At 35.1% G+C, this 25,919-nt stretch overlaps 1 protein-coding gene across 1 annotated transcript in view; it reads left to right on the top strand.

The window, feature by feature from the left end:
• ctnnbl1 (catenin, beta like 1) overlaps window positions 1-25,919 on the top strand; it is a 53,972-nt gene that overhangs the window by 462 nt on the left and 27,591 nt on the right. The window contains 11 exon segments of the mRNA XM_048177610.1: window positions 1,771-1,959; window positions 2,902-3,008; window positions 3,112-3,251; window positions 6,499-6,596; window positions 7,501-7,554; window positions 7,556-7,595; window positions 10,783-10,874; window positions 13,792-13,864; window positions 15,656-15,714; window positions 16,375-16,523; window positions 18,017-18,198. Coding sequence (XP_048033567.1) covers window positions 1,771-1,959; window positions 2,902-3,008; window positions 3,112-3,251; window positions 6,499-6,596; window positions 7,501-7,554; window positions 7,556-7,595; window positions 10,783-10,874; window positions 13,792-13,864; window positions 15,656-15,714; window positions 16,375-16,523; window positions 18,017-18,198 — 1,183 coding nt within the window.

Below are 25,919 nucleotides of genomic sequence, written 5' to 3'. Positions count from 1 at the left end.
TAAATGCGTTAGTTTATCTTTGAATAGCTGTCAGATTCAGATTCAGTCGTTCCTCTCTGATTTAAAAGTACTGCAGTGGTATAGGTTAATATTGAACTGGGTCTTTGATTTACTATGGTACTGAATAATTATCATACCCATGCATCTTGAAATAATAACATGCTACCATTTTCAAAAACTATGGTAGCATTATGTCGTTTTTTTATTTTGTAAATTTGCTACTAAATAACTTTTTTTCTGCATTAAAATTGGATTAAAAAATAGGTGACTAAGGCAAGACACCCTAGGTGACTGGGGTAAAATTAAATTTGCAAAATTTTGCGTACGTTTACCAGAAAATAAATATGAACATTGGATAAAGCCAGGTTCAAAATTCTTGTTTGATTTTGTTGACATGTTAGAGTTTAATGTTTTTACTGAGGGGATTTTCGATATCTCCTTTTATCACTCCATAAACCAGAAAATACTGTCAACAGCCAGAAAAAGTACAGGAAGTAGAGTACAGGTACAGTTTAGGAATAAAATGTTGTATGAATCCATGTGAATGATATATGAACAAACCCCACAGTAAAAATCTTCAGAATATAGATAAGAATAAAACTGTAAATTTTGGTCTATGTAAGTGCTGCTGAAGTTGAGAAAAAAACTTTTAACCATTTAAAGATATGTATTGTCATTGAAATCTACAGACACAAATATATAAAGTGCAATAAAATAAACATTTAAAAGTGTATTGAAAGGTCAAACAGCCAAATCTCAAAGTTGATCAATTCTCAAAAAAGACCAATCAGTTTTGCCTTTAATGTCTTGTCTTAACAAAAGAAAAGCACATTTTGCATGGCAGAATTTAATTATTAATAACAAAGCTTAACAAGTGTATGACAGTATATTTTTGTTCTGACTTGTACCAAAATCTAAAATCTTTAATTTTATATTATTTTTAATTGTTTTTTAATTATAATTAAAATCTTTGTTATATAAGAAAAGTGTGAGGAAAGCTGTTATATGATCTAACTATTCTAGATTTGCATTGAGTTGTGAGCGTTTCCATTTCTTGTGCACTTTGAATATAGAAATGTGTGTGATCACTAGCAATGTTTCCATCCAAAGTTGTGAATTTAACTTTTGTGCAAAATTGGAATATTGCATAAAACATATGTGATTAAATGCAAGTAAAATGTGTTCAAGAGAACAAAATCTTCACTTCCTGGGAAATGGGCACAAAACATCTGTAATAAAAATTAAAGTTGCGCATGTCTTATCAGATAAAAAAGTTTACAATTTATGCACATCTTGGTGTTTCTATCCAGCATTTTTTGTGCAATATTCCAGAATTCACATAAAAATAGTTGGATGGAAACATAGTAGGGCTGCACGATTAATCGCATGAGATTGTCATGCGTGTCTCGTCAGTAAAGCCGGTTCTGTGATTAGCGGTAAATGTCCATCACCTGCTTTCAAATGGAGCGGCACTTAATATACAGAGCCGTAGTTCGCGGACAAGCTACGCAATATCGTGTTCATAATCGCAGATGAATCGCTTTTGATTACGAACGCGATATTGCGTAGCTTGTCCGCGAACTACGGCTCTGTATATTAAGTGCCGCTCCATTTGAAAGCAGGTGATGGACATTTACCACTAATCACAGAACCGGCTTTACTGACGAGACACGCATGACAATCTCATGCGATTAATCGTGCAGCCCTAAAACATAGATCTTGATCTGTATCCATCTGATCTTCACTGTCATGTCAAATCTTCTTGTTCAGCCTGACCGCGGAGCAAAGAGACCCAGAGAGGAAGACAGCCATGAGGAGTCCAGAAGCAAACAGAAGACAGCGGGCCGAGACGGCGGACGGGTTCTGGTGAGGTCAGAGCCAGACAGTGAGGAGCCGGGAGGAGGAGACGGGGAGAAGATCCTGGAGAGACTGATGGATCAGGATGGAGAAGATCCAGAGGTGAGATCATATGATGTTTATTTTGCATGCAACAAGGAGGTTAAATGGTTTTTTGAGTCATGACGGAAAGACTGTATTTACGAGTTGAATGCACATGAATGGCATCACAAAGTTGTAATTACAAGTTGGAAACTATTGACTTTCTGTAAGCCCTGAGTTTCCGAGGTTGGGACACGCCAAGAAGAAAACATGTTGGATGCAATGAATGCAGCATCTGTATTGATGGTACATTTTTTAAATGAATTAAGTTTTATTGTAAACAATAATAACTTATCTAAGTTGCATGTACAAAATTTTATTATGTACAAAAGCCCTCTGATTTGTTTATTATAAATACAATAATGCCCACAATAATATATGTTTAGTGAATAACATATTCAAGGTAGAGTGTTTTGTGCCAGTATAGTTTTAATTTGTAATAAATAATTGTTATTTGTCGTTCATGTATATATGTAATAAATTGGTAATATATTTGGTAACACTTTAGTTTAGGGTCCAATTCTCACTATTAACTAGTTGCATATTATTATAAATATTACTTGAAAATTGGCTGTTTTTTAGTGCTTATAAAGCACATATTAATGCCTTATTCTGCATGACCATATTCTACATCACTTCATCCTAAACGTAACAACTACTTTACTAACTATTAATAAGCAGTAATTAGTAGTTTGAGGCAAAAGTCATGGTTAATAGTGAGAATTGGACCTAAAACTAAACTGTGACCATATATTTTAATAAAATATAATAAATGTTAATCAAATCAAGTCACATTGTTTCAAAGCAGCTTCAATAAAAATATTGCAGTAATAATAATTTCTTAAATTATGTAAGGTCCTTCGTTTAGCAGTTCAATTAAAAGAAAATTATGCCCTAATATATTTGTGATGGAGAATTATAATTCATGAAAATCATGACCTTTGACCTTCTGTGTGTTAACAGGGGGAGCCTGTGGATGAGAGCACAGTGAAGAAAATGATCCTGACCTTTGAGAAGAGATCCTACAAAAACCAGGAGCTGAGGATCAAGTTTCCCGACAACCCGGAGAAGTGAGTTATGAAGAACCGTTCACTTGTAAATCAGAAATGTGATGCAAACCAGCTCTCACTGGGGCTCACAGAGAGACTTGACATCACTTCCTGTTGTTGGCAGATTCATGGAGGCGGAGCTTGATCTGAATGACATCATCCAGGAGATGCACGTCATCGCCACTATTCCAGAGCTGTATCACCTGCTGGTGGAGCTGAACGCGGTTCACTCTCTGCTCGGCCTCCTCAGCCACGACAACACTGATATCCTGACCGTCACATGACTTTAGAGTAAAGCAGGAAACCACCAGAGGTCATGTATAACAGTTATGCACAGCCTCGTGGATTATTGTTTTCCAAAATGGATGCAACAGCAATATAATAAGAAGCACCAGTTCTCAATAAATTATTACATTTAAGGTCCGTTCACACCAAGAATGAGAACTATAACAATAATGATAAAGATATAGATCTAAAAATCACTCTAAATATAAAAGAATAGCAGAGTTTACACCACAACGATAACGGGACAGAGAAATAATATAGTTGGAAGCACTTTCAGAACGATTTTTTCCAGGTTATGAGTGATTAAAAACATTGACAGCCAATCAGAATCCATCCTGCTTTAATGAGCTTGAGTATTTAAAGTGACAGAGACCACAAAAATGCAGCGTGCTTATAATAAACAGAACAATATCATCCCCTGGTGTGGATGCTAAAATAATTAGGGCCCAAGCGAAAATTCGCGCAGGGCCCTCTTGTTCTTCTAAGGATTATTATTATTTTTTTTTTTTTTTTTTTTTTTTATTTTTTTTCCGTCTTCCGGGGCTTTTTGGGGGCCTTAACATGCTCAAAAACTCTTGAAAATTGGCACACACATTGGAATCCGCGGCCATTAGGACGCCGGAGAGGCTGGTACCCGGGCGTGGCAGGGGGGCTCGACAGCGCCCCCTTGAAAAAAGTCTGAAAATTTGGTCCATATATTAAACACGCTTGCACGTATTAGTATGAAACTCAGTACACATATAGACCTCATCGGGCCGAACAACTTTCGTGCTCTAAGTTAAACACCACGCCAACAGGAAGTCAGCTATTAAGGGTTGTTTGAAAAACGCATGCTCTGGAATTTGATATACTCCTCCTAGACGATTAATCCGATCGCCACCAAACTCGGTCAGCATGAAGTCAAGACACTGATGATTAAAAATTGCCAGGGGATTTTTGATATCTCGAACGGTTTGGCCGTGGCGAGGCAACGAATTTATGGCGAGAAAAAGGAAACAGGAAATGTGTTATAACGTCTGCATACATATATTGATCTTTATGAAACTTCACGAGTGTGTTCGTTATAGGAGTCTGATCACATGGATGTGACTATTGTGAGTCAAAGTTATAGCGCCACCAACTGGCAGCAGGAAGTGTATCACTTTTTGAAATGTTTTGAGATCACCCTCTTATTTTTACCTGATTTGCTTCAAACTTCATCAGTGTAATGTCAATACACAGCAGATGTAGACCTATGACAGGATTTTTGATATTTGAAATATTGTTGCCATGGCAACAGGTCAAACTGTAATAATATTCTTGAGTGTTTTTGAGGCTCTTAACATGCTTCAAATTGCATGAAACTCGACACACACATCAATATTGTCAACCAGTAGACATGGACAAAGCCATAGAAATGGGCGTGGTGGAGGGGCTCAGTAGCGCCACCTTTTGACAAAAGTGGGGGGGTTAGTTTTTCCTACAATCACCAAACTCGGTACACATATTGTTCTCATCAAGCCGGACAATTTTCTAATTTACATTCATTAGCTCCGACCAACAGGAAGTCAGCTATTTTGGTTTGAATGTTAATTTTTTGAAAAAACAGGCTATGAATTTTATACTACTGCTCCTACAGGGTTTATCCAATTTACACCAAACTTTTTTTAACTTGTTGCTAACACATTGAAGTTGTTTAATTGCAAACGGATTTTGGATATCTCAAACGGTTTGGCCGTGGCGAGGCAACGAATTTATGGCAAGAAAAGGGAAACAAAGTGTTATAACTTCTGCATACATTAATTGATTTTGATGAAACTTCGGCTTAGTCTTCGTTGTACAAGGCTGATCACATGGATGTGACTATTGTGATTCAAAGTAATAGCGCCACCAACTGGAAGCAGAAAATGTGTCACTTTCAGCATACATTGAGATCACCCTCTTATTTTTACCTGATTTGCTTCAAAATTCATCAGAATAATGTTAAAACTTGGCACATGTAATCCTTTGAAAATGGGCAGGGAGGAGGGGCTCTATAGTGGCACCTTGTAGTGCAGTAAATGTGGAGTGAATTTGACATAGTCCTTTGATGTTTAACCGTTTTAAGTGCCTATTGCCCGCTGTGCACAGTTGCCCTGAAGCCACCGGGGTGGCGGTGCCACCGGGCTTGGGCCCGCCATCGCTGCTCGCAGCTATATTTATACTTATCCTTGTAGTTATCGTTCTTGGTGTGAACAGGCCTTTAATAGTAAGTTTGTTAAATTTGTTATTACGTACTATTAGGGATGGCCAATATTATCATTTTTGTTTAACCTTTATTCATTAGATTTACAATTATTAATTTAGCAGATGCTTTTATCCAAAAATTCATATAATTTTGATTATTTAAAAATTTTACTTCAACCATTTAAAAATTTGGGCATACAAAAAAAGGTTGTTAGCAGCCATAACACAATTTATTTCTGTAAACAACCTTAACATGAAGAATCGATAGTTATTAGCCATAACACAAAAAGTTTGGGGTCAGTAAGTTTTTTTTTTTTTTTTTTTTTTGTTGAATGTTTTTGAAGGAAGTCTTCTGACCAAGGCTGCATTTATATGATCAAAATACAGTAAAAATTGTGAAATATTATTACAATTTTAAAATATATTTAGAATATATTGTAAAATGTAATTTATTTCCTGTGATCAAAGACTGAATTTTCAGCATCATTACTCCAGTCTTCAGTGTCACATGATCCTTCAGAAATCATTCTAATATGATAATTTGCTGCTCAGGAAACAATAATCTATGATTATTATCAATGATGGAAAACAGTTGTGCTGCTTCATATTTTTGTGGAAACATCTTCTTCATGATTCTTTGATGAATAGAAAGTTCAAAAGAACAGCATTTTTGAAATCCTTTGTGACATTATAAATGTCTTTACTGTCAGTTTTAATCAGTTTAATCCATATTTGCTGAAATAAAATATGAATTTATATAATTAAAAAAAAAAAAATAAACAATATAAATACATTTATATATATATATATATATATATATTATAATATATATATATATATATATATATATATATATATATATATATATATATATATATATATATATATTATTGCACATAAAAAAATTATTGGTCATAAAAAATCAATATCTGCCAAAATTTTTATATTGTGCATCCATATTTAAAATATGCTTGTTATCTTTATCTGTTGGTCAGTATTATACATCCTTAACGTGAATCACATATCAGCATCGCGGTGGTTGATCTCCTGCAGGAACTGACCGACATCGATACACTTCACGAGAGCGAGGAGGGGGCGGAGGTGCTTATCGACGCACTGGTACGAAAATATTTATTTAATAATCTGAGAAAAACATCATCAGTGGCGTTAGAGGAGATGATTCATGAGCGTTAGCGGGTCACGGTCCAGCAGCACAATGAGATTATTATGAGAAAATGACATGAATTACTACTATGTGTGAGAAAATTTCGTCTGGGATTGGGGCTGACATTTGCAATAGATGGAGAGAGAGAGAGATGATAACATTCAGACTGTTGTTGTGCTTGTGCAATCAGACAGTTTGTGTCAGATGGAGCAGAGGAAACGGGAAGAGCTAGTGAACAATCAGAGTTTGATTGAGCCGTGTGGGTCTGATTGCTGCCATCTAGTATTTGTGTTGTGCGTTCAAGGAAACGCTGTTACACGTCTGTATGACTGTTTATATGCTGGACAGGCTACAAAATAGGGTTTGAAACATAGTGTGTATATATACACTGCCTGGCCAAAAAAAAGTTGCTGTTTGGATTTAAATAGGCAAATGCATAAGAGTCTATGACTGAATCATTATTACAGTGATTATTATGTTTCGAGCATATGTTTGGGAACAGTTCTTCTAACCCTAATGGATGGAGTGTGTAGCTTTTCATTTCTGAAGCAACCATGTAGGAAGACACTTCATGGCCATATTCCAGGATGACAAAGCCAGGATTCATCAGGCTCAAATTGTGAAAGTATGGTTGGGAGAGTGCATGAAGAATAATTTCAATTGAAAGTCCAGATCTTAAATTCATTGAAAGTGTTTGGGATGTGCTGGAAGGAGACTTTACAGAGTGCTCACCTCTTGCATTGTCAATACAAGATCTTGACCAAAAATTAATGCACCTCTTAATGGAAATACATTTGTTTAAATTTATATATCATATGTTTTTATGTTTGTTAAATTGATTTTTATTTGTTTGTTTAGTTGGATGGTCAGGTCGTAGCTCTCATGGTGCAGAATATGGAGCGTTTGGATGAAGACGGTGAAGGAGGAGGCTGATGGGGTTTATAACACTTTAGGTAAGACACCAACCCACAGACATGCACTAGTCTCAAGAGCAGGCTTCAATCTGGAGTCAGCCAATGCACAGGGCTTTGTCAGTCCTCTGGGAAACAGTCATGTAAACTATAAGAAACTAATCTGGATTTGATAGGTTAGCCTCTGGAAAATATTCACAGATTTTTTTGAGACACTTCGTAGCAAGTAAACTAGATATTAGGGGTGTAACGGCACACAGAAGTCATGGTTCGGTACTTACCTTGGTTTTGGGGTCGATTTTCGGGACAATAGTTTAGGGTTCCGATTCTCACCATTAACTAACTATTAACTACGACTTTTGCTTCAATAAACTAGTAAGGTAGTTAAGTTTAGGTATTGGGTAGGATTATGGGATGTAGAATATGGTCATGCAGAATAAGGCATTAATATGTGATTTATAAGTACTGATAAACAGCCAATATCCTAGTAATATGCATGCTAATAAACAACTAGTTAATAGTGAAAATTGAACCCTAAACTAAATTGTTACCTGACAAAGGTACAAATCCACAATACTAGGTTTCTTTTATTGTATTTGTAACAGACAGTAGTGCAAATCTTAGTTTGCTCCACTTAGCTGCATTTAGTCCCCTAGTTAGTACACTACAGCCTCCTTTAGTGTATTAAGCAGTTAACAGATGCACTATTGCATAGGTCATATTTTTTTTGCAGGGCTGATAAAAACAAAAGGTATTTGGTCTCAATCAGCTACAAAACTGAAAAGTATCTTGTATTGCTACAAAATAGAGCGAATAATGACAAAATAAAACTTAAAATAGACAAAATAAAACATTAGATTACAATTTGCTCCACTTAAACCATATTTAAACATTCAAACCTTCAGCCCAACTGTCCTGTATGCTCCATTTCGCGCCTTTTAAAGGTCCCGTTTTTCGTGGTTTTTTGAAGCTTTGATTGTGTTTATAGTGTGCAATATAACATGTGTTCATGTTTCGCGTGTAAAAAAACACAGTATTTTTCACATAATTTACTTATCTGTATACCGCTGTTTCCACTGTCATAAAAACGGGCTGATGACTTCCTTGTTCTATGAAGTCCCTCCTTCAGAAATACGTAACGAGTTCTGATTGTGCCAGCGGTTCCTGTGTTGTGATTCGACAGCAGCTTAGCGAACCTTGCCCGGAAAGGTCACGCCTCTTACCATAATGTGGAGATGCACGCGCTCAGTGTTATTGTAAACATGTCTTTAATTTTACCCTATCAATTTGAGCCGGAATCAGACCCGGTGATTGGACTGCGGGATGAAAATAACAGCGTTTCGACGACATGGCGACAAACACACTCTACAAACGCAACTCTTCGTGTATTCCTGTGGGCGGAGGTTAGTCAAAAAACTGTTTTAGTGACGTCATTAAAGAAGGAAGTAGAGGGATGTAGTCCAAACTGGCCGTTCGATGTAGGCGACTTCTGTTAAATAAAATATCTCGCTTGGCATTGAACTTTGAGCTTTAAAATTTTACAAGATTTTATTTATACTCTAACAACAACATTACACACGAACTAAAGTTTGAAACATGGGATCACGAAGAACGGGACCTTTAAAATATTCTCCTTTGTCCATAAGCGCAGGAAGACGCATGCGCACTACCTAGTGGACTTTGTTTTCAAGCGCTCAAGTCATTCGCACATGCTCTGTTCTTCTTCTACTCTTTTTCCTGTTGTGGCGGTTAGCAAACAGCATTGTATCAGCGTGTGCGCCCCCTTCTGGATTGGAATGTGAATCACCTGTGACTGACTGCATTCGTTGTCTGACTAGTTTGCACCGAACCGTGATGTCCGTACTGTACGGTTTGGGACGAATACATGTACCGTTAACCCCTACTAGATATGCACAAGCACATATATATATATATTTATTTATATATATGCAAATCGTATAATTAACAAACATGTATAAATAAACATTTTTTAAAAATATGTAGTATAATTATGTATGCATTATAAATGCATATGTAGTGTTATAAAATTAATATCAAATGTTTGTCTTTTAATGATGTGGGGAAAATGCTCAAGTGCACTTTTAAAGCAGTTTTGCGTGTTGGAAACACCGCGGCTGGCTTGCGTTTGCAGGTTTGGTTCTGGAAAGACACTGTTCAGCTGCAGAGAGAGATAAACGGTCTGACTGAACGGATTTAAACGGCACATTTCCTCCATGTCTTTCTCTTTCCCCGTCTTCCTCTCCCGTTCCAGTTCTTGTGTAATCTCTTCCCCTTCCTCATGAGATTCTGCACCCTTTCTCTCTCTCTCTCTTCCTCCCACTCATTCGCTGTGAGATTTTTCTCCCATCATGCCTCTGATTGAGTTATCAGGTGTCTTCAGAGTCTTTTATAATACAGATGAGTCTCAAACTCCCTTGTGATGTGTCATATAGAGCTGTTCGCCCTGCTCGCTCTGTCCGTCTTTTTGTGGCTCGACAATGAGGATTTTTTTTTTCAGCTGGTCTGGGCGGTCATTCAGATTTTTACTCATGCTGGTGACATTTTAACAGGCCCAGAGGCGAAAGGAATATATATATATATATTTGTTTTTATAGCAACCTATTTTTAAATGAAGAGTCGGATGCAAAGAATATATTTGTTAAAGCAACAGTTCACCCAAAAATGAAGCATCATCTTCTCTTTTCCATACAGCAGCAGTTTATGGTGACCAAGATCCAAAAAGGACAACAAAAATACCATAAAAGTAGTCCATGTGAATCATGTGCTTTATTCCAAGTCTTTGTTGTGAGAAACTCTCGAAAAAACTTGAATCGCATCTAAAATAAAAGTTTGTCTTTACATAATATATGTGTGTGTACTGTGTATATTTATCATGTATATATAATTAAACTCACATGCATGTATATATTTTACAAATATATACTTTACTTTAAGTTTTAAATGATAATAATAAATCCTCTTTGACATCGGGTCATTGTTACTGTCGAGCCCTGATCTCTGGCCGGACCGGTGGATTCTGCACTCATCCATTCATGTGTGGATGTGTTCTGATCTCACTGCAGTTTCTCCATCAGTTATCATGGCAACTAGGTGAAGCAGACTTTGCAAAAACTAGGTCATGATACAACACATGATTCACAAAAGTCTGTGTGTGTATGACAAGCTTGGACTTACAGTAACACCAGATCTCTCTGTCTGTCTGTGGCAGCTGTGATTGAGAACATGGCCGAGTTTCGTCCCGGTCTGTGTACGGAAGCGGCCCAGCAGGGTTTGATGCAGTGGCTGTTGAAGAGGATCAAGGTAAGACACCCATCCGTCACAAGTAGCATCACTCCTAATTGAACCTCATTCACTGATGGGTCCTTCTGTCTTTGTGAATGGAGTCTGCTCATTAATGAAGTCTGATGATGGAGTTTGATGGCTTAACAAAACAAATAGACTGTTATTGAGCAAACATGGCTTGAGTTTTTCCAACATCTCTAAAATGAGACCAATTTTTCCTTGAGCTTTCAAACTATATCTTCATTCGTTCATTCATTCATTCATTCATTCATTCATTCATTCATTTATATAATCATTCATTCATATAATCATTCATTCATTCATATGATTCATGCATTCATTCATGCATGCATTCATTCATTCATGCATTCATTAATAATTCATTCATATAATCATTCATGCATTCATTCATTCATTCATTCATGCATTCATTAATTTATTCATATAATCATTCATGCATTCATTCATTCATGCATTCATTAATTTATTCATATAATCATTCATGCATTCATTCATTCATGCATTCATTAATTTATTCATATAATCATTCATGCATTCATTCATTCATGCATTCATTCATACATATAATTCTTTCGTTCATTCATTCATATAATCATTCATTCATATAATCATTCATGCATGCATTCATTCATTCATATAATCATTCATTCATATAATCATTTATGCATTCATTCATTCATGCATTCATTCATTTATTCATATAATCATTCATGCATGCATTTATTTATTCATTCATTCATACGTTCATATAATTCTTTCATTCATTCATATATTCATTCATTCATACATTCATATAATTCATTCATTCATTCATATAATCATTCATTCATTCATTCATTCATGCATTCATTCATTCATTCATACATTCATATAATTCATTCATTAATTCATATAATCATTCATTCATTCATTCATTCATATAATTAATTCATATAATTCATTCATTTATTCATTTATTCATTCCTATGATCATTCATTCATATAATCATTAATTCATTCATGCATTTATACACTGTCTTTGTGCAAACATGGCTTGAATTTTTCCAAAATCTCTAGCATGAGGCTAAATTTTCCTAAGCTTTCAAACTACATCTGGTTTATTTATGCATTTGTTTATGCATTTATGCATTTTTTTGCATTTATATACTGTTATTGTGCAAACATGACTTGAATTTTTTCAAAATCTTTAAAATGAGACCACATTTTTCTAGAACTTCATCTGGTTTATTTATGCATTTATTTATTTATGCTTTTTGTGTATGCATTTAAGCATTAATTATCTATTTAAGCTGGGATTTATTTATTTAGTCATTCATTTAAAGGGTTAGTTCACCCAAAAATGAAAATTCTGTCATTAATTACTCACCCTCATGTTGTTCCACACCCGTAACACCTTCATACATCTTCAGAACACAAATTAAGATATTTTTGATAAAATCCAATGGCTCAGTGAGGCCTCCATTGACAGCAATATAATTTACACTTTCAATGCCCAGAAAGCTACTAAAGACATATGTAACCTTAATATTATAAAGTGATGAGAAAAGAAGAAAAAAAAGACCATTTTATTCAACAATATCCAGTGATGGGCAATTTCAAAACACTGCTTCATGAACCTTCACAAATCTTTTGTTTCGAATCAGTGGTTCGGAGCGTGTATCAAACTGCCAAAGTCACGCCCCCAGTGGTGAACCATTGAAATTTCAAAACACTTATGAAGTAACAAAGCCTCGTTTACTGAAATCACGTGACTTTGGCAGTTTGATGCATGTGCCTAACCACTGATTTGAAACAAAAGATTTTGTGTTTTGAAATCGTCCATCACTAGATATTGTATTTTGTTTTTTGGTGCACCAAAAGTATTCTCATCACTTCATAACATTAAGGTTTAACCACTGTAGTCACATGGATGCATTAAATGCATCTTTTAGTAGCTTTCTGGGCATTGAAAGTGTTAATCGTCTTTCTGGCAATAGAGGCCTCACTGAGCTATCAGATTTCATCAAAAATTTCTTAATTTGTGTTCTGAAGATGAATGAAGGTAATAAATGACATTACTTTCATTTTTGGGTGAACTAACCCTTTAAGCATGTTTGCGTTTATTTTTGCAGTTATTTAATCATTTGTTTATTGCATTTATTTAATCCTTTAATCCTCATTATTTGCATGTACTAATTCCTGGGTCGTTTTGGAGTCTGCATTCCCATAGAAAACTCTACCTAGATCTTTTCATGCACTTCGGAACACCCTAGCAACCACCCGCAACATCCTAGCAATGCCTTGGCAACCTTTCCTTTTTTATTATTCTGTAACCTCAGATGGTTCCCTCTGTGCATGTTGCAATTGTGTAATTTCTGTGAACAAAACAGAATTGCAAAAATAATGACCCCATTTGTTGAGTCATATTGGACTACTCAAACAAACACAGCAGTATTTCAGTATTTTAAAAGCACATTAGTGTTTCCACTTTGGACATTATTTAGCATTGACTCTGCACATTAAACCTGGATAGACATCAAAAAATTACACACTTGACCTTTAAAGTTAAAAGTCAAGCAAGAACTTCAGTCTTCTTTCATCGCAGTGAACAGACAGTTTGAAGTTGGCTGTACATTATGATGGGTTTAACTCGATCATTTATTATTTTTGAGCTGGATTTGAGATTTTCATAGAGCTGTAGGCCTGCTGCCACAATTCAGTGTTTTTTATCCACGTGAGGTGAAATCCTCCTCAGATTTACCGCTGGCTGCCGGAATAAGAGCGTCATGCTGTTTGAGTCTTAATGCTCCCTGAAGACTTCCATGAATCCAGCGCACCAGCAATTACACTGACAATAGAGACGACGGCGCACAGATCGAACGGGACGCCGCTGCCAAAGCCATTGAAAGTGTTTGTTTGTTGTGTTCCCAAACAGGCCAAGATGCCTTTTGATGCCAATAAGCTGTACTGCAGTGAAATACTGGCCATCCTGCTACAAAACAATGACAGTAAGTAAAAATAAGAGAGGGATAGCTTTGTTTGGGGATGTGCATGGGTTTATTAACGACTCCAGTGAATTAAATCCATTCTAGTGAATAATTACAGGCTCGGTGTTGAAAATTAAAGGCCTTTTCACATCAATACCAGCATTCACTGCATATTTTCAGCATGGAATTCAGTGCATTTTTTTGCTTCATTCTTGATGTAAACAGGCCTTTAGCTTGACATTTTCAGTTGGTATTTAAAGGGATATATATTTATGTTTTGTACGCATCAATTCTGTTATAAATGAGGACATCATTTATAAATGTAACAAGGACAATCGTGACTCTTGCTGGCCAGTGCTGATATCTAGAGAGCAGAGTGGCTGATATATTGCTGATTTTACTCTATATTTACTCTAAATATATGCAGAAATGTAATGCATTTAAGACTTTTAATCACAGAATATAGTCATAAAAATGGAATTTACTGTTTAATTCGGAATGTCACGGAATTTGGCGAATCTTGAATGAAGAAATCAAAGGTCTTCACTACAACTCTCCAAAAAAATAAAAGTTTGGTTTAACTTGAAGAAGTTATGATAATATATTATAGTAGAATGTGCTTCTCAAAGTAATAATAATTAAACGTTTTTTTGCTCATGTTTTAATTTAAACAAAGCCTGTTTGATTGTTTAATTTTCATTTGACTTTAAAAGATTAATTAAATTCTTGAAGGGATAGTTCACCCAGAAACTAAAATTATCCCATGATTTACTCACCCTCAAGCCATCCTAGGTGTATATGACTATCTTCTTTCAGACGAACACAATCGGAGATATATTTAAAAATATCCTGACTCTTCCAAGCTTTATAATGGGAGTGAATGAGGGGCGAGATTTTGAAGCCAGAAAAAGCGCATACATCCATCATAAAAATAATCCATACAGCTCCAGGGGGTTAAGAAAGGCCTCTGTCTTGTTTTGTGCTATCCTCTGTGCTTCCGCTTTCATCATTACGTCATGCGTCGGGTCAGAGGTCACTGTTCCGCCAGAATTCGACTTGTGTACGGCTGTTACCAGAAGCCAGAGATTGCAGTTTATTAAGTTATAAATATGGATATTTTTCTTACATACCCATCACTTCTTTTCAGAAGGCCTTTATTAACCCCCTGGAGTCATATGGATTACTTTTATGATGGATTGATGTGCTTTTTTGGGCTTCAAAATCTCGGCCCCTATTCACTCCCATTATAAAGCTTGGAAGAGCCAGAATATTTTTTTTAATATATCTCCGATTGTGTTTGTCTGAAAGAAGATAGTCATATACACCTAGGATGGCTTGAGCGTGAGTAAATCATGGGATCATTTTCATTTTTGGATGAACTATCCCTTTAAGGTTTCATACATTAATTTTATTACCACTGTTTTTGATAATACATTTGTATTATATCATTAAAACACAAAATCCAGAAAGATAATGTCTGAAAACATAATATATATATATAGGACCTTATTATTGTTACATTTTGAACTCAACTGATTAGACATGCTTTTTGATTATTATAATTTAATTAAACCATTAAAACAGAATCCTTAAGCTGTGATATATGGCTTTGGTAGTACAGCACTTGTTCATTGTGTGTGTTTTGTATTCATGTGCAGTGCAGTGTAATTTACCTGAGTTTATCACATGCACATCTCTCTCTGTCTTTTCTATGGTTTATTAGCACACTGAACTAACATTCATCATCTCTTCTCTTTATGTCTGTCTCTCTCTAATTTCTTCCCTCCCTCTATCTATTTCTCTCTCTCTCAGAAACAAGGGAGCTGTTGGGAGAAATGGATGGTATTGATGTACTACTGCAGCAGCTTTCAGTAAGACTGTCTCTCTTTAAACCAGCTGCTGTCTGAAATCACGGTGTGAGACTCTTTAGAGATCATCATGACGCAGAACATACGGGCAGCTTCATTCGTTGTGCTCCACGCTGCTGTTTTCTCATTTAACAATCGTTTTAAAATCCCTTTGATTACGCTTTCATGTTGCACAACATGACCAGGCAACGTTTAATCGCTTATTTGCAAATCATTTAAATGAAAATATGTGTAATAAAATAAAGAGAGGGACCAAATAAGATGGACTGGTTTTTATTCATTATCATTTTTACACAGTTATTGATAATGCTTCATTTTCATGCCAATTAGGCACAATGTGCTCTTAAAATCCTAATAGTCATAAAAGGCTTAATTTTCTTCATGCTTTTTATTTATTTATTAGTTCTGCTCATGTTTCTTGAATGATGTCCAATGTCTCTCACTGTCAAGTTTGATTTCAGTGAATTCTTGAATTTTGAATGGTTAATTAATAAATTAATGAATATAATAATATGTATGTGTGTGTGTGTGTGTATGTATATATATATATATATATATATATATATATATATATATATATATATATATATATATACTTTATTTTTAAAACTGATGCTCCAGACATTTTTAGTGCAATTCATCCTATTAATGTTCTCCTCACAGGTGTTTAAACGTCATAATCCAGCAACGCCAGAGGAACAGGAAATGATGGAGAACCTGTTTGATGCCCTCTGTTCCTGCCTCATGCTTCCAGCCAATCGTGATCGTTTCCTCAGGGGGGAGGGGCTTCAGCTCATGAACCTCATGCTCAGGTCTGTCTCTGCTGATGTTCCCTTAGTTAATGATTTTCAGTATTCACTACTCATTTGTTTATCTTTTTACTTCATTTACATTTTATCATTTTAAAATTTATTATTTCATATTTTATTTTCTTTGTTTGTCCCTTTCTCCCTCTCTCCCTGCCACACTATTTTTCTCCTTGACATGTGAAATATTTTCCCGCTGTGTTGATAAACTCTTGTTTGTCATTGTCGGATGAAGGAAGTGCCAGTATGACGGACAGCTACATTTCCCTTGAGCGAGGCCATGATAGTCAGCTTCTGTCTGTACAGAAGCTGATTCAGTGTCTGACATGCGGCTTATGTCCATTTCTTGTTTTATATACATCTTCAGCAAATTTATAAAACGGTTCCTAGACTTTCGGAACAACGCATGAATATTTAAAGGTGCCGTAGAATGCATTTTCACAAGATGTAATATAAGTCCCCTGAATGTGTCTGTGAAGTTTCAGCTCAAAATACCCCATAGATTTTTTTTTTTTTTTTTTTTTCATTTTTTAACTGCCTATTTTGGGGCATCATTAAATATGCGCCGATTCAGGCTGCGGCCCCTTTAAATTCTCGCGCTCCCCGCCCCCGGAGCTCGCGCTTGCCTTAAACAGCATAAACAAAGTTCACACAGCAGTCCTTGCTTGCTTACCTAGTCTGATGATTCAGCTGTGCACAGATCCAGACGTTAATACTGGCTGCCCTTGTGTAATGCTTGAACATGGGCTGGAATATGCAAATATTGGGGTCATACATATTAATGATCCCGACTGTTACGTAACAGTCAGTGTTGAGATTTGCCTGTTCTTCTGAGGTCTTTTAAACAAATTAGATTTATATAAGAAGGAGGAAACAATGGAGTTTGAGACTCGCTGTATGTCATTTCCATGTACTGAACTCTTTTTATTCAACTATGCCAAGATCAATTCAATTTTCCATTCTACGGCACCTTTAAAATGACTCTTGAGAAGAAACACAAAGCCTTTGAATGAACATCAGTTTTCTTTTCCCAAAACAAATAGAAATTTGTTCTGCTCGTGTTTCTTGAATGAAGTCTTGAATGAAACACTTTATCACTGCTTTTATTTTATACATGTATATATTATTTAAAATCTGTAATTACATATAATTTCTTCTTTAGTTTATGTATTATATAATTATTTTATTAGTTTGTAATAAAAATGTATGCAATGTAATATAATTATATTAGTGCTGTCAAATTGATTAATCGTGATTAATCACATCTTATAAATATTGCATTATTAAATTATTTTTATTTTATTACTTTATTTGCAAATGTATGCAAATGCTTATACTCATTTTTGTGCCAATTAAGTACTGCTCTGATTTCCAAAAATGGCAAATTTTGTCCCTTAAATTACTTCTTGTTAGTAGTTTGCATTACTACTTACAGTTTATTTTGACTGTAGTTCTTTGAGAGTTTGTCAATGAATATCTCTCAATGTGTGTCTGTGCAGGGAGAAGAAGATGTCTCGTGTCAGTGCGCTGAAGGTTCTGGATTACGGGATGATCGGTCCAGAGGGTTCGGATAACTGTCACAAGTTTGTGGACATCCTGGGCCTCCGGACCATATTCCCTCTGTTCATGAAGACTCCCAAGAAGATGAAGAAAGTCGGAATATCGGACAAGGAGCATGAAGGTTTGTAGAAACCCACAGCACTGAACTGCCTCTTTCTCTGTTGTAGTTCTGTTTTGCTTCCTATTTAATTTCTTTCTCACCAGTTTTATTCTTTTTAAAATGGATTTAGTGTGGCGGAGTTGCTCAATTAGTGGGAGAAACACACACACAGAGCATTGTAATATGACGGCGAGTTCACAGTAATATCTTTTTCTCAGCTATTATTTACAGTTCAGCCGGCGGTTTATTCCACGGGGAGTAAACTCTGCGGCTGCTGCTCTTATTGTTTTGCCACGGCGATTCAAATAAGCTCCTCAGACTGTTCTTAATGGTTATTAGAGACCTGCAATGAGAGTGAGAGAGGATGCATCCCACTTTATCTTATTCTACTGTAATTTTGAGCATTTGCACACTAGAGTGAGCTCTGATAGAGCGTTTGACGGATATGAGTGTGTTTCGAGGGTGTGGAAAGAGCCATGTTTCAAATCAAGCTGAAATGGACCTTATTAAGGATAGATGGGATATTTAATTTGAATGCAGGCAATGTATTTCAGAGTTTGTTTGAAGGTTTTACAGTTTTGTGAGCTGTAGTAGCCGGTACAGCAATATAAGGACATACTGCCACATTATAAAAAAGCATCTTAAAGGGTTAATTCACCCGAAAATGAAAATCCTGTCATTAATTACTCACCCTCATGTCGTTCCAAACTCGTTAGACCTTTGTTCATCTTCAGTACACAAATTAAGATATTTTTGATGAAATCTGATGAAATCTGCCCTCCAAAAGTTTGGAAACACCCCTGGCAAAGTGTGGTTTTGGACGATATCAGCATAAATCCTTATCATTTTTTGGTGCAAATACATTAAAGTAACTTGACATTATCATTGAAGACCAGCAATAATAATCTTCATTTTGATTACATAATAATGGCAATATATTCATGTCAAAGTCAGACATGCCCCATTGCCAGCTGTGATGCTGGTTACTGGTTTAAACTTGGCTTAAAAAGATTTGTGGGTCAGCACACCTTAATAGCTTCAATAATTGATTGCCAATTAATACAATGAACCAATCAGAACCCAGTTTAGGTCAGATAGCTGCTAACGGTGGATATTTTGATGAATCGAAAATTTAAGTTTTTTTCTATGTATAAACTGTTTATGCAATAAAATATGTTTTCGTAGTTTGTGTTGTCCCTTATCAGTGCAAAATTATCACAAATTAAAAAGGATTCATGCCAATATTGTCTAAAACCCCACTTTTCTAGGGCGTTTCCAAACTTTTGGAGGGCAGTGTGTATATGACCCTCCATAGACAGCAATTTAACCACCACTTTTAAGGTCCAGAATGCTACTAAAGACATCGTTAAAACAGTCATGTGACGGCAGTGGTTCAACCTTAATGTTTTGAAGAGATGAGAATACTTTTTGTGCCCAAAAACAAACCAAAAATAACGACTAGAGCTTATTTTCTTTATGCCCAATATAATTCGCATTACTTTCTTTTTTGGAAGAAATATGATTTGGAATTTTAGGATGAAATATGACCTCGACATTTCTTCCAATCAGATTTGCCCTCTAGTCATACTATTTTTAACATACTGTGATTTGAGACCCGTTGGATCTAATCTTGCATACTCTTTCAGACAGATAGTATCAGAAATGTTGCTGTTAGATCTCTGATCACCTGAGCTGGTTAGTGCTGTGAGTCTTCATCTGTTGACAGAGTTTAACTCTCAGATGCCTTTCAGTCAAGCAAGGACAGATTGGAAATTCATCTGTACAAAGAGGCAGAATAAATTAACCTGTGGCCCCCGGTATCTTACATAGGAAGTGCAAGAATATAAGACAAGTTACTTTTAGACAGCTTATGTGTCTAAAATGTAAGATATTTTTTAGATTATTAAGTTTGTTAAAACTGCTTGTGGTGCTTTAGCAAGTATGGCTTTAGCATTAAATGTGTGCCCATTAAAGTCTATTTTTTGGACCATTAGTTTGTGCATGAGCACATTTCTGCCTGAAATTCTCATTGCTGTAAAGGAGAAAACAGGATATATTATATAAAAGGAAAAAGATGTTTCCCAAGGTGCAATTTTAAATATTTATCATTGTAGTATTTGTTGCAATTACTTAAAGGACCTATAATGCCCCTTTTCACAAGATGTAATATAAGTCTCTGGTGTCTCCAGAATGTGTCTGTGAAGTTTCAGCTCAAAATACCCCACAGATCATTTATTATAGCTTGTCAAAAATTGGGTGTAAGCAAAAACACGCCGTTTGTGTGTGTGTTCCTTTAAATGCAAATGAGCTGCTGCTCCCGCCCCCTTTCCAGAAGAGGGTGGAGCTTTAACAGCTCAACAACAACAAAGCTGGAGAATCTCACGCAGCCAAAATGAGGATTGTCAGTAACGGTGTTCAGCCTTACATTGTTCAAACCGGAGTCGACACTGATGGAGAGACTCAGGAAGAAGTTACAACTTTTAGAATGAAACTGGACATTTCTGAATGGTTAGTGGATAAATTTATGTAGTTGCTGTGGAGTTGATTCAACTCATCCACTAGCATGTGCCGTCATGTTCATCTTTTGTGTTGAATTGACCCTCATTTGTGAATCAGTCCAGCGTAAAATGACGGCATGACAACAACACTCTACTACAACAACTCTTCCTCTTCTCTAAAGCAGCCCAACATGGCCCCGCCCCCTTTGTTGAGTGTTCTTAGGGGCGGGGTTTATGATGTCACTAACCCGGGAAGAAGCTCGTTGTAGTCCCTACCAGCCATTTGTTGTAGTCCTTAAAAAGCGATTTCTGTAAAAGAAGCCATGCAAATATCATTGTATCTCTGTTGCAAAATTAATTATTATCTAAATTTGCATATTTTATGCATGCAACAAAATATTTGCATATGTTCTGGAGTAACAGATTTGTTCTCATCAGAATCTCTTTATCCTTGAAAATGAAAACATTTGTGCACATTTTTATTTTTCATAAATTGGTTTGTTTGTTTGGTCGTATTGTGACGTAATCATGTGAAATATGGTTGGTGTGAGATTACGTCCCATCAATCAGCTGTTGGCGTCTTAATTCTTGACATCCGAATTAAGACAAAAGGTGCTTATGAAGACGCAGCCCCATCAAACTGATTAATTAATTATCAGCTTTGACGACGCAGAGTTTGAGTAATTAAACAGCTAAGCTCTTACGGTCCATCGAGAAACTTCAGACTGATCCCTGTAAAACCCCCTCTGAAGCGCATTCGACTCCATGACGAGGGACCGCGTGCTCGCATTAGCATCCCTAATTAGCCGATTAGAAAACGCGCTTTCCATTTGCAAGCAGAGAAGAAAGATTTACCAAGGAGAAATAATGTGTTCTGCCACATTGCATTGTGTGCACTAAGTCTTGTATTGATGGATAATGGTTTAAAAGAAATGAGAAGAAGAACAACAATAAAAAAGTTTCATTAAAACTTCTGCGCCGTTAAACACCAAACAAATTTACAGCATCCTCCTTTTGTGTGAGGAACTTAAATGGGCCGTCCGCAGGTAAACAATCCTGACAGGCACAAAGAGAAGAGACGACGTTAATCTTCAGCTCGAGCACAACCGTTTGAAAGGAAGTTTGGCCGCTTTCTCCTCACAAGAGCTGTTCCGGCAGAATAATTACACGTCGTTGAGCTGAGAAGCGGAAGAATTGAGAAATTGTCAGGATGTGTTTTAGCTAATGATGTGTTAGGAGTGAAATAAGAGTCGTGACACGCCGAACGTCTGTCTCTCAGTCGCAGTGAACTTTGAACTCCGCTGCCAATTTAAACTTCCACTCTTACAAACTTCTTGAATGTGGTTCGGCCGCTTTCTTTAGAGAGAAGATTGTGTGTGTGTGTCGTTGAGAAATTGCTCTGAAGCAGATGAAGATTTGGGTTTGGTCCTGCCGCGGGGATGAAGGTCACGGCAGTATCGCTCCAGGTTCTGGAAGATGAACGTCCTCGGGATACAGCAGAGTAAAGTCGAGACTAGCCGACAGGGACTAATAATTCTGCATAATTCTGACCACTATAATAATACCTTGAATTAGTTTTTCTTTTCATATTTCAAAGTTTTTATATTTTGCTAATTTTTTTTTGTGGTTTTAGTGGATTTTAGTTTTTAATATAGTTTTTTTAATAGTGTTTTTGTTTTACTTTCAGCCATTTTGGTAACACTACAATAAGGTTCATTATTTAAACATTAGTTAATGTATTAACTAACATGAACTAACAATGAACAATACATTTATTACAGTGTTTACTAATCTTTGTTAATGTTAGTTAATAAAAATACTGTCGTTTATTGTTCATGTTAGTTCACAGTGCATTAACTTTTGATTTTAATAATGTATTAGTAAATGTTGAAATGAACATTAACTAAGATGGAAACACTTTAGTATAGGGAACACATATAAACTATTAACTATGACTTTTCCCTCAATAAACTCCTCATTACTGCTTATTAATAGTTAGTAAGATAGTTGTTAAGTTTAGATTAAGGGATGTAGAATAAAGTCATGCAGAATAAGGCATTAATATGTGCTTAATAAGTACTAATAAATAGTTAATATTGTAGTAAATATGCATGCTAATAAGCAACTAGTTAAAAGACCCTAAAATAAAGTGTTGCCACTAAGATTAATGAATGCTGTCAAAGTGTTGTTAATTCTTAGTTCATGTTATCTAATGAAACCTTACTGTAAAGTGTTACTGTTATTTTAGTACATCATTAATGAAAATGAGAAATAAAAATAAAAGTTTTTATATGTTATTTCAGTTAATTTTAAGTCAAGCAACTTGACAGATGTTTATGTTTTTAGTTTTACTGGTTAAATTCTGAAATTTTTGTATTATTGAGGTACTACTATAGTTTAGTAATATGGTAACACTTTAGTATGGGAACATATTCACTATTAAACTCCTAATTTGCTGCTACTGCTTATTCCCTCAATAAACTCCTAATTTACTGCTTATTAATAGTTCGGTAGTTGTTAAGTTTAGGTGTTGGATTAAGTATGTAGAATAAGGTCATGCAGAATAAGGCATTAATATGTGCTTATTAATTACTAATAAAAAGCCAATATTGTAGTAATATGCATGCTAATAAGCAACTAGTTAAAAGATCCTAAAATAAAGTGTTACCAGTAATATTAAATTTTGTTTTTACTTTTTATAGTTTTTTATTTTTTTATTTTTTATAGTTTTTATTTTTATATTTGCTTTATACATTTTAATATTAGGCATAGTTTGAGGTTTTTTTGTAATTTTTATGCATTTTTTTTTTTTGTCTCTATATATTTTTTAGTTTTATTTTAGTACATCAAGTTAAACTAAATAAAAATGTGAAATGCTGGCTTGGCAACTAGCTGAAATAAAATAAGGTTTGGTAAAGTTAAGGTAAGGTAAAGTAAAATAAGGTAAAGTTGGTTTTTTATATTTTATTTTAACTTATGTCAAGCAACTAAACAAATTTTTATGGTTTAATTTTTACTGGATAATTCTGAAATAAGTATTATTGAGAAACCATATAGTTTAGTAATATTTTGAATTAGTTTTTTTTTTTTCCTGTTTCTGTTGTAATATTAGGTATAGTTTTAGTCATTTTTGATGGTTTTTAAAGGTGCAATGTGTGAATTTGAGAGAATCTGTTGACAGAAAAGCAATATAATATACATAACTGTGTACCTTACATAATAAACCATTAGAATGAGTCATTTCTATCTCATACATTTTGCGTCGGCATGTTTCTACAGTAGCCCTAAATGGACAAACTGCTCTACAGAGTGCGTTTGCTTGACTGGCTACTCTCTGCTGTCTCAGATGACGACATCTTTGTCCTGTGTCAGCCACCGTAGCTTCTCTATATTGCAATTCGCAAAATTTACACACTGCACCTTTAATGTGTCTACATAGTTTTTTACTTTTTTTTTTGTTTGTTTTTTACATTTTTTTTTTTTATTTTAGTACATCAAGTTAAACTAAATATGAAATTTTGCCTTGGCAACTTGCTGAAATAAGTTTGTTTTTATATTTTATTTTAGTTTATTTTTATATCGAGCAATTAAACTGATTTATGTGTTTAGTTTTACTGGATAATTCTGAAATTTTACTATTGTTGAGATACTATTATAGTTTTAAATTGGGTTTTTATTTGTATATTTACATTTATTTACTGTTATTTACATCACATTATATACATTTATTGTTTTTTTAATATTAGATTTTTTTTTGGTCATTTTGTTTTTTTTATAGTTAATTTTTATTACAGCTGTACTTTATTTTAAATGAAAATGAGTCTTCTTCGTCTAAACACTAGTCGTGTGGCTGTCGCTCTGTCTGGCTGATTATTTATTAGTCTTTATCGGGTCATTTTAGACTAAATTACTCGAGTGGTTTGTCCAAATGTCTCCCGTTACAGAGGATAATGATTCTTTGGAGAGATGTAAGACAACGTTTGAGACAAACCCATTTGCTTTGACGTCTCGGCTGCGACTCAAAATTGGCCAAATGTGAACCGAACAAATGGCGGGGGGAGCAGCAGCAGTTCATTTATTTCTAATGATTGTCTTTTAACTGCTTTTTAATCTCTACCGGACACGTAATAATTGCGGGAAGTGCTGGAATTGCTGTGCTAAATTGGATCAAAAGCGTTGGTGTAATTGCGCTGATCTCCAGAGCTCTGTTAATTCTCCCGTTTGAAATGAAACTTGGAATCGGATCATTGTTCTGCCGTTCTCAGAGGTTTCGCTAATGGATTCATTATTGAAAATTAGCTGTTCTTTTGCTGCAGATTCGTATGTTGATAATGTGATAATCCACTTTGTTTGAAGGGATTTTCTTGAACTGTAACAAAACACCTTTGTCTTCTCTCTGCAGAAAGAGCGCGCATGTTTTGATGGAGAAACATTACGTACAGCCACATATATTAGCTTGCTTTGTCTCTTCATGTGGTGTTTCATAAGGCATTCAAATGTAATTATGTGAGTTATATTTTCTGCTGGGTGTTTGAAAGCAGTTTTGAAATCCCAGGTCAGATTTCAAAGGGATTTTTCACCAAAGAATGTCACCCTCATGTTGATGCAAACCGGTATGACTTTCTTTTCTCTGTGAACCATTACTGAGTTTATCAAGCTACAGAAAGGACAACAAAAAAACAAAACAAAACCAGTGTTGGAGCACAGTAAACACTGATCTTGTGCACTGTTTCATGTCTTCATCTGTATTATATGAGAGAAACCCTGATATTTCTCAGAATTTTCCCTTCTGCCATTGCTCTCAAATTAAAAATGGTGTCATTGACCTCAGTGACATTTGGTTGAGAGCTTGTGTTTAATGTTAATGGTGCCAATGTGACATTTTCTAATCCATTTAAGCTTTGGTGGAGAGTAATATCACTGAATAAAGACTTTAAATTTCAGTCTGTTCCTCATACAGAGCTTATGTATGACTTCCAAAGGTTTGGAATATTTTATGAAAATTTTGTAAATATTAATTTAATATTTTTTTTTGTGTGTGTGTGTGAATTATTCTTTTAAATAAACAACTACTTCTACGCAAAATCATGTGATCATAAATGACAGAATTACTGTATCTATGTGTGTATGCACATATATTTACAAACTGTTAGATGCGATAAATACTTTTATAATATACTTTTATTGTATAATATATAAATTCTGTAAAATTAATAAATTTAAATATATAAATTGTGTATGATT

Source organism: Megalobrama amblycephala, linkage group LG24, assembly GCF_018812025.1.
Source record: "Megalobrama amblycephala isolate DHTTF-2021 linkage group LG24, ASM1881202v1, whole genome shotgun sequence".
Classification (NCBI taxonomy): Eukaryota; Metazoa; Chordata; class Actinopteri; order Cypriniformes; family Xenocyprididae; genus Megalobrama; species Megalobrama amblycephala.
The sequence above is the reverse complement of the archived record's forward strand: the minus strand, read 5'-3'. Positions and strand labels throughout refer to the sequence as shown.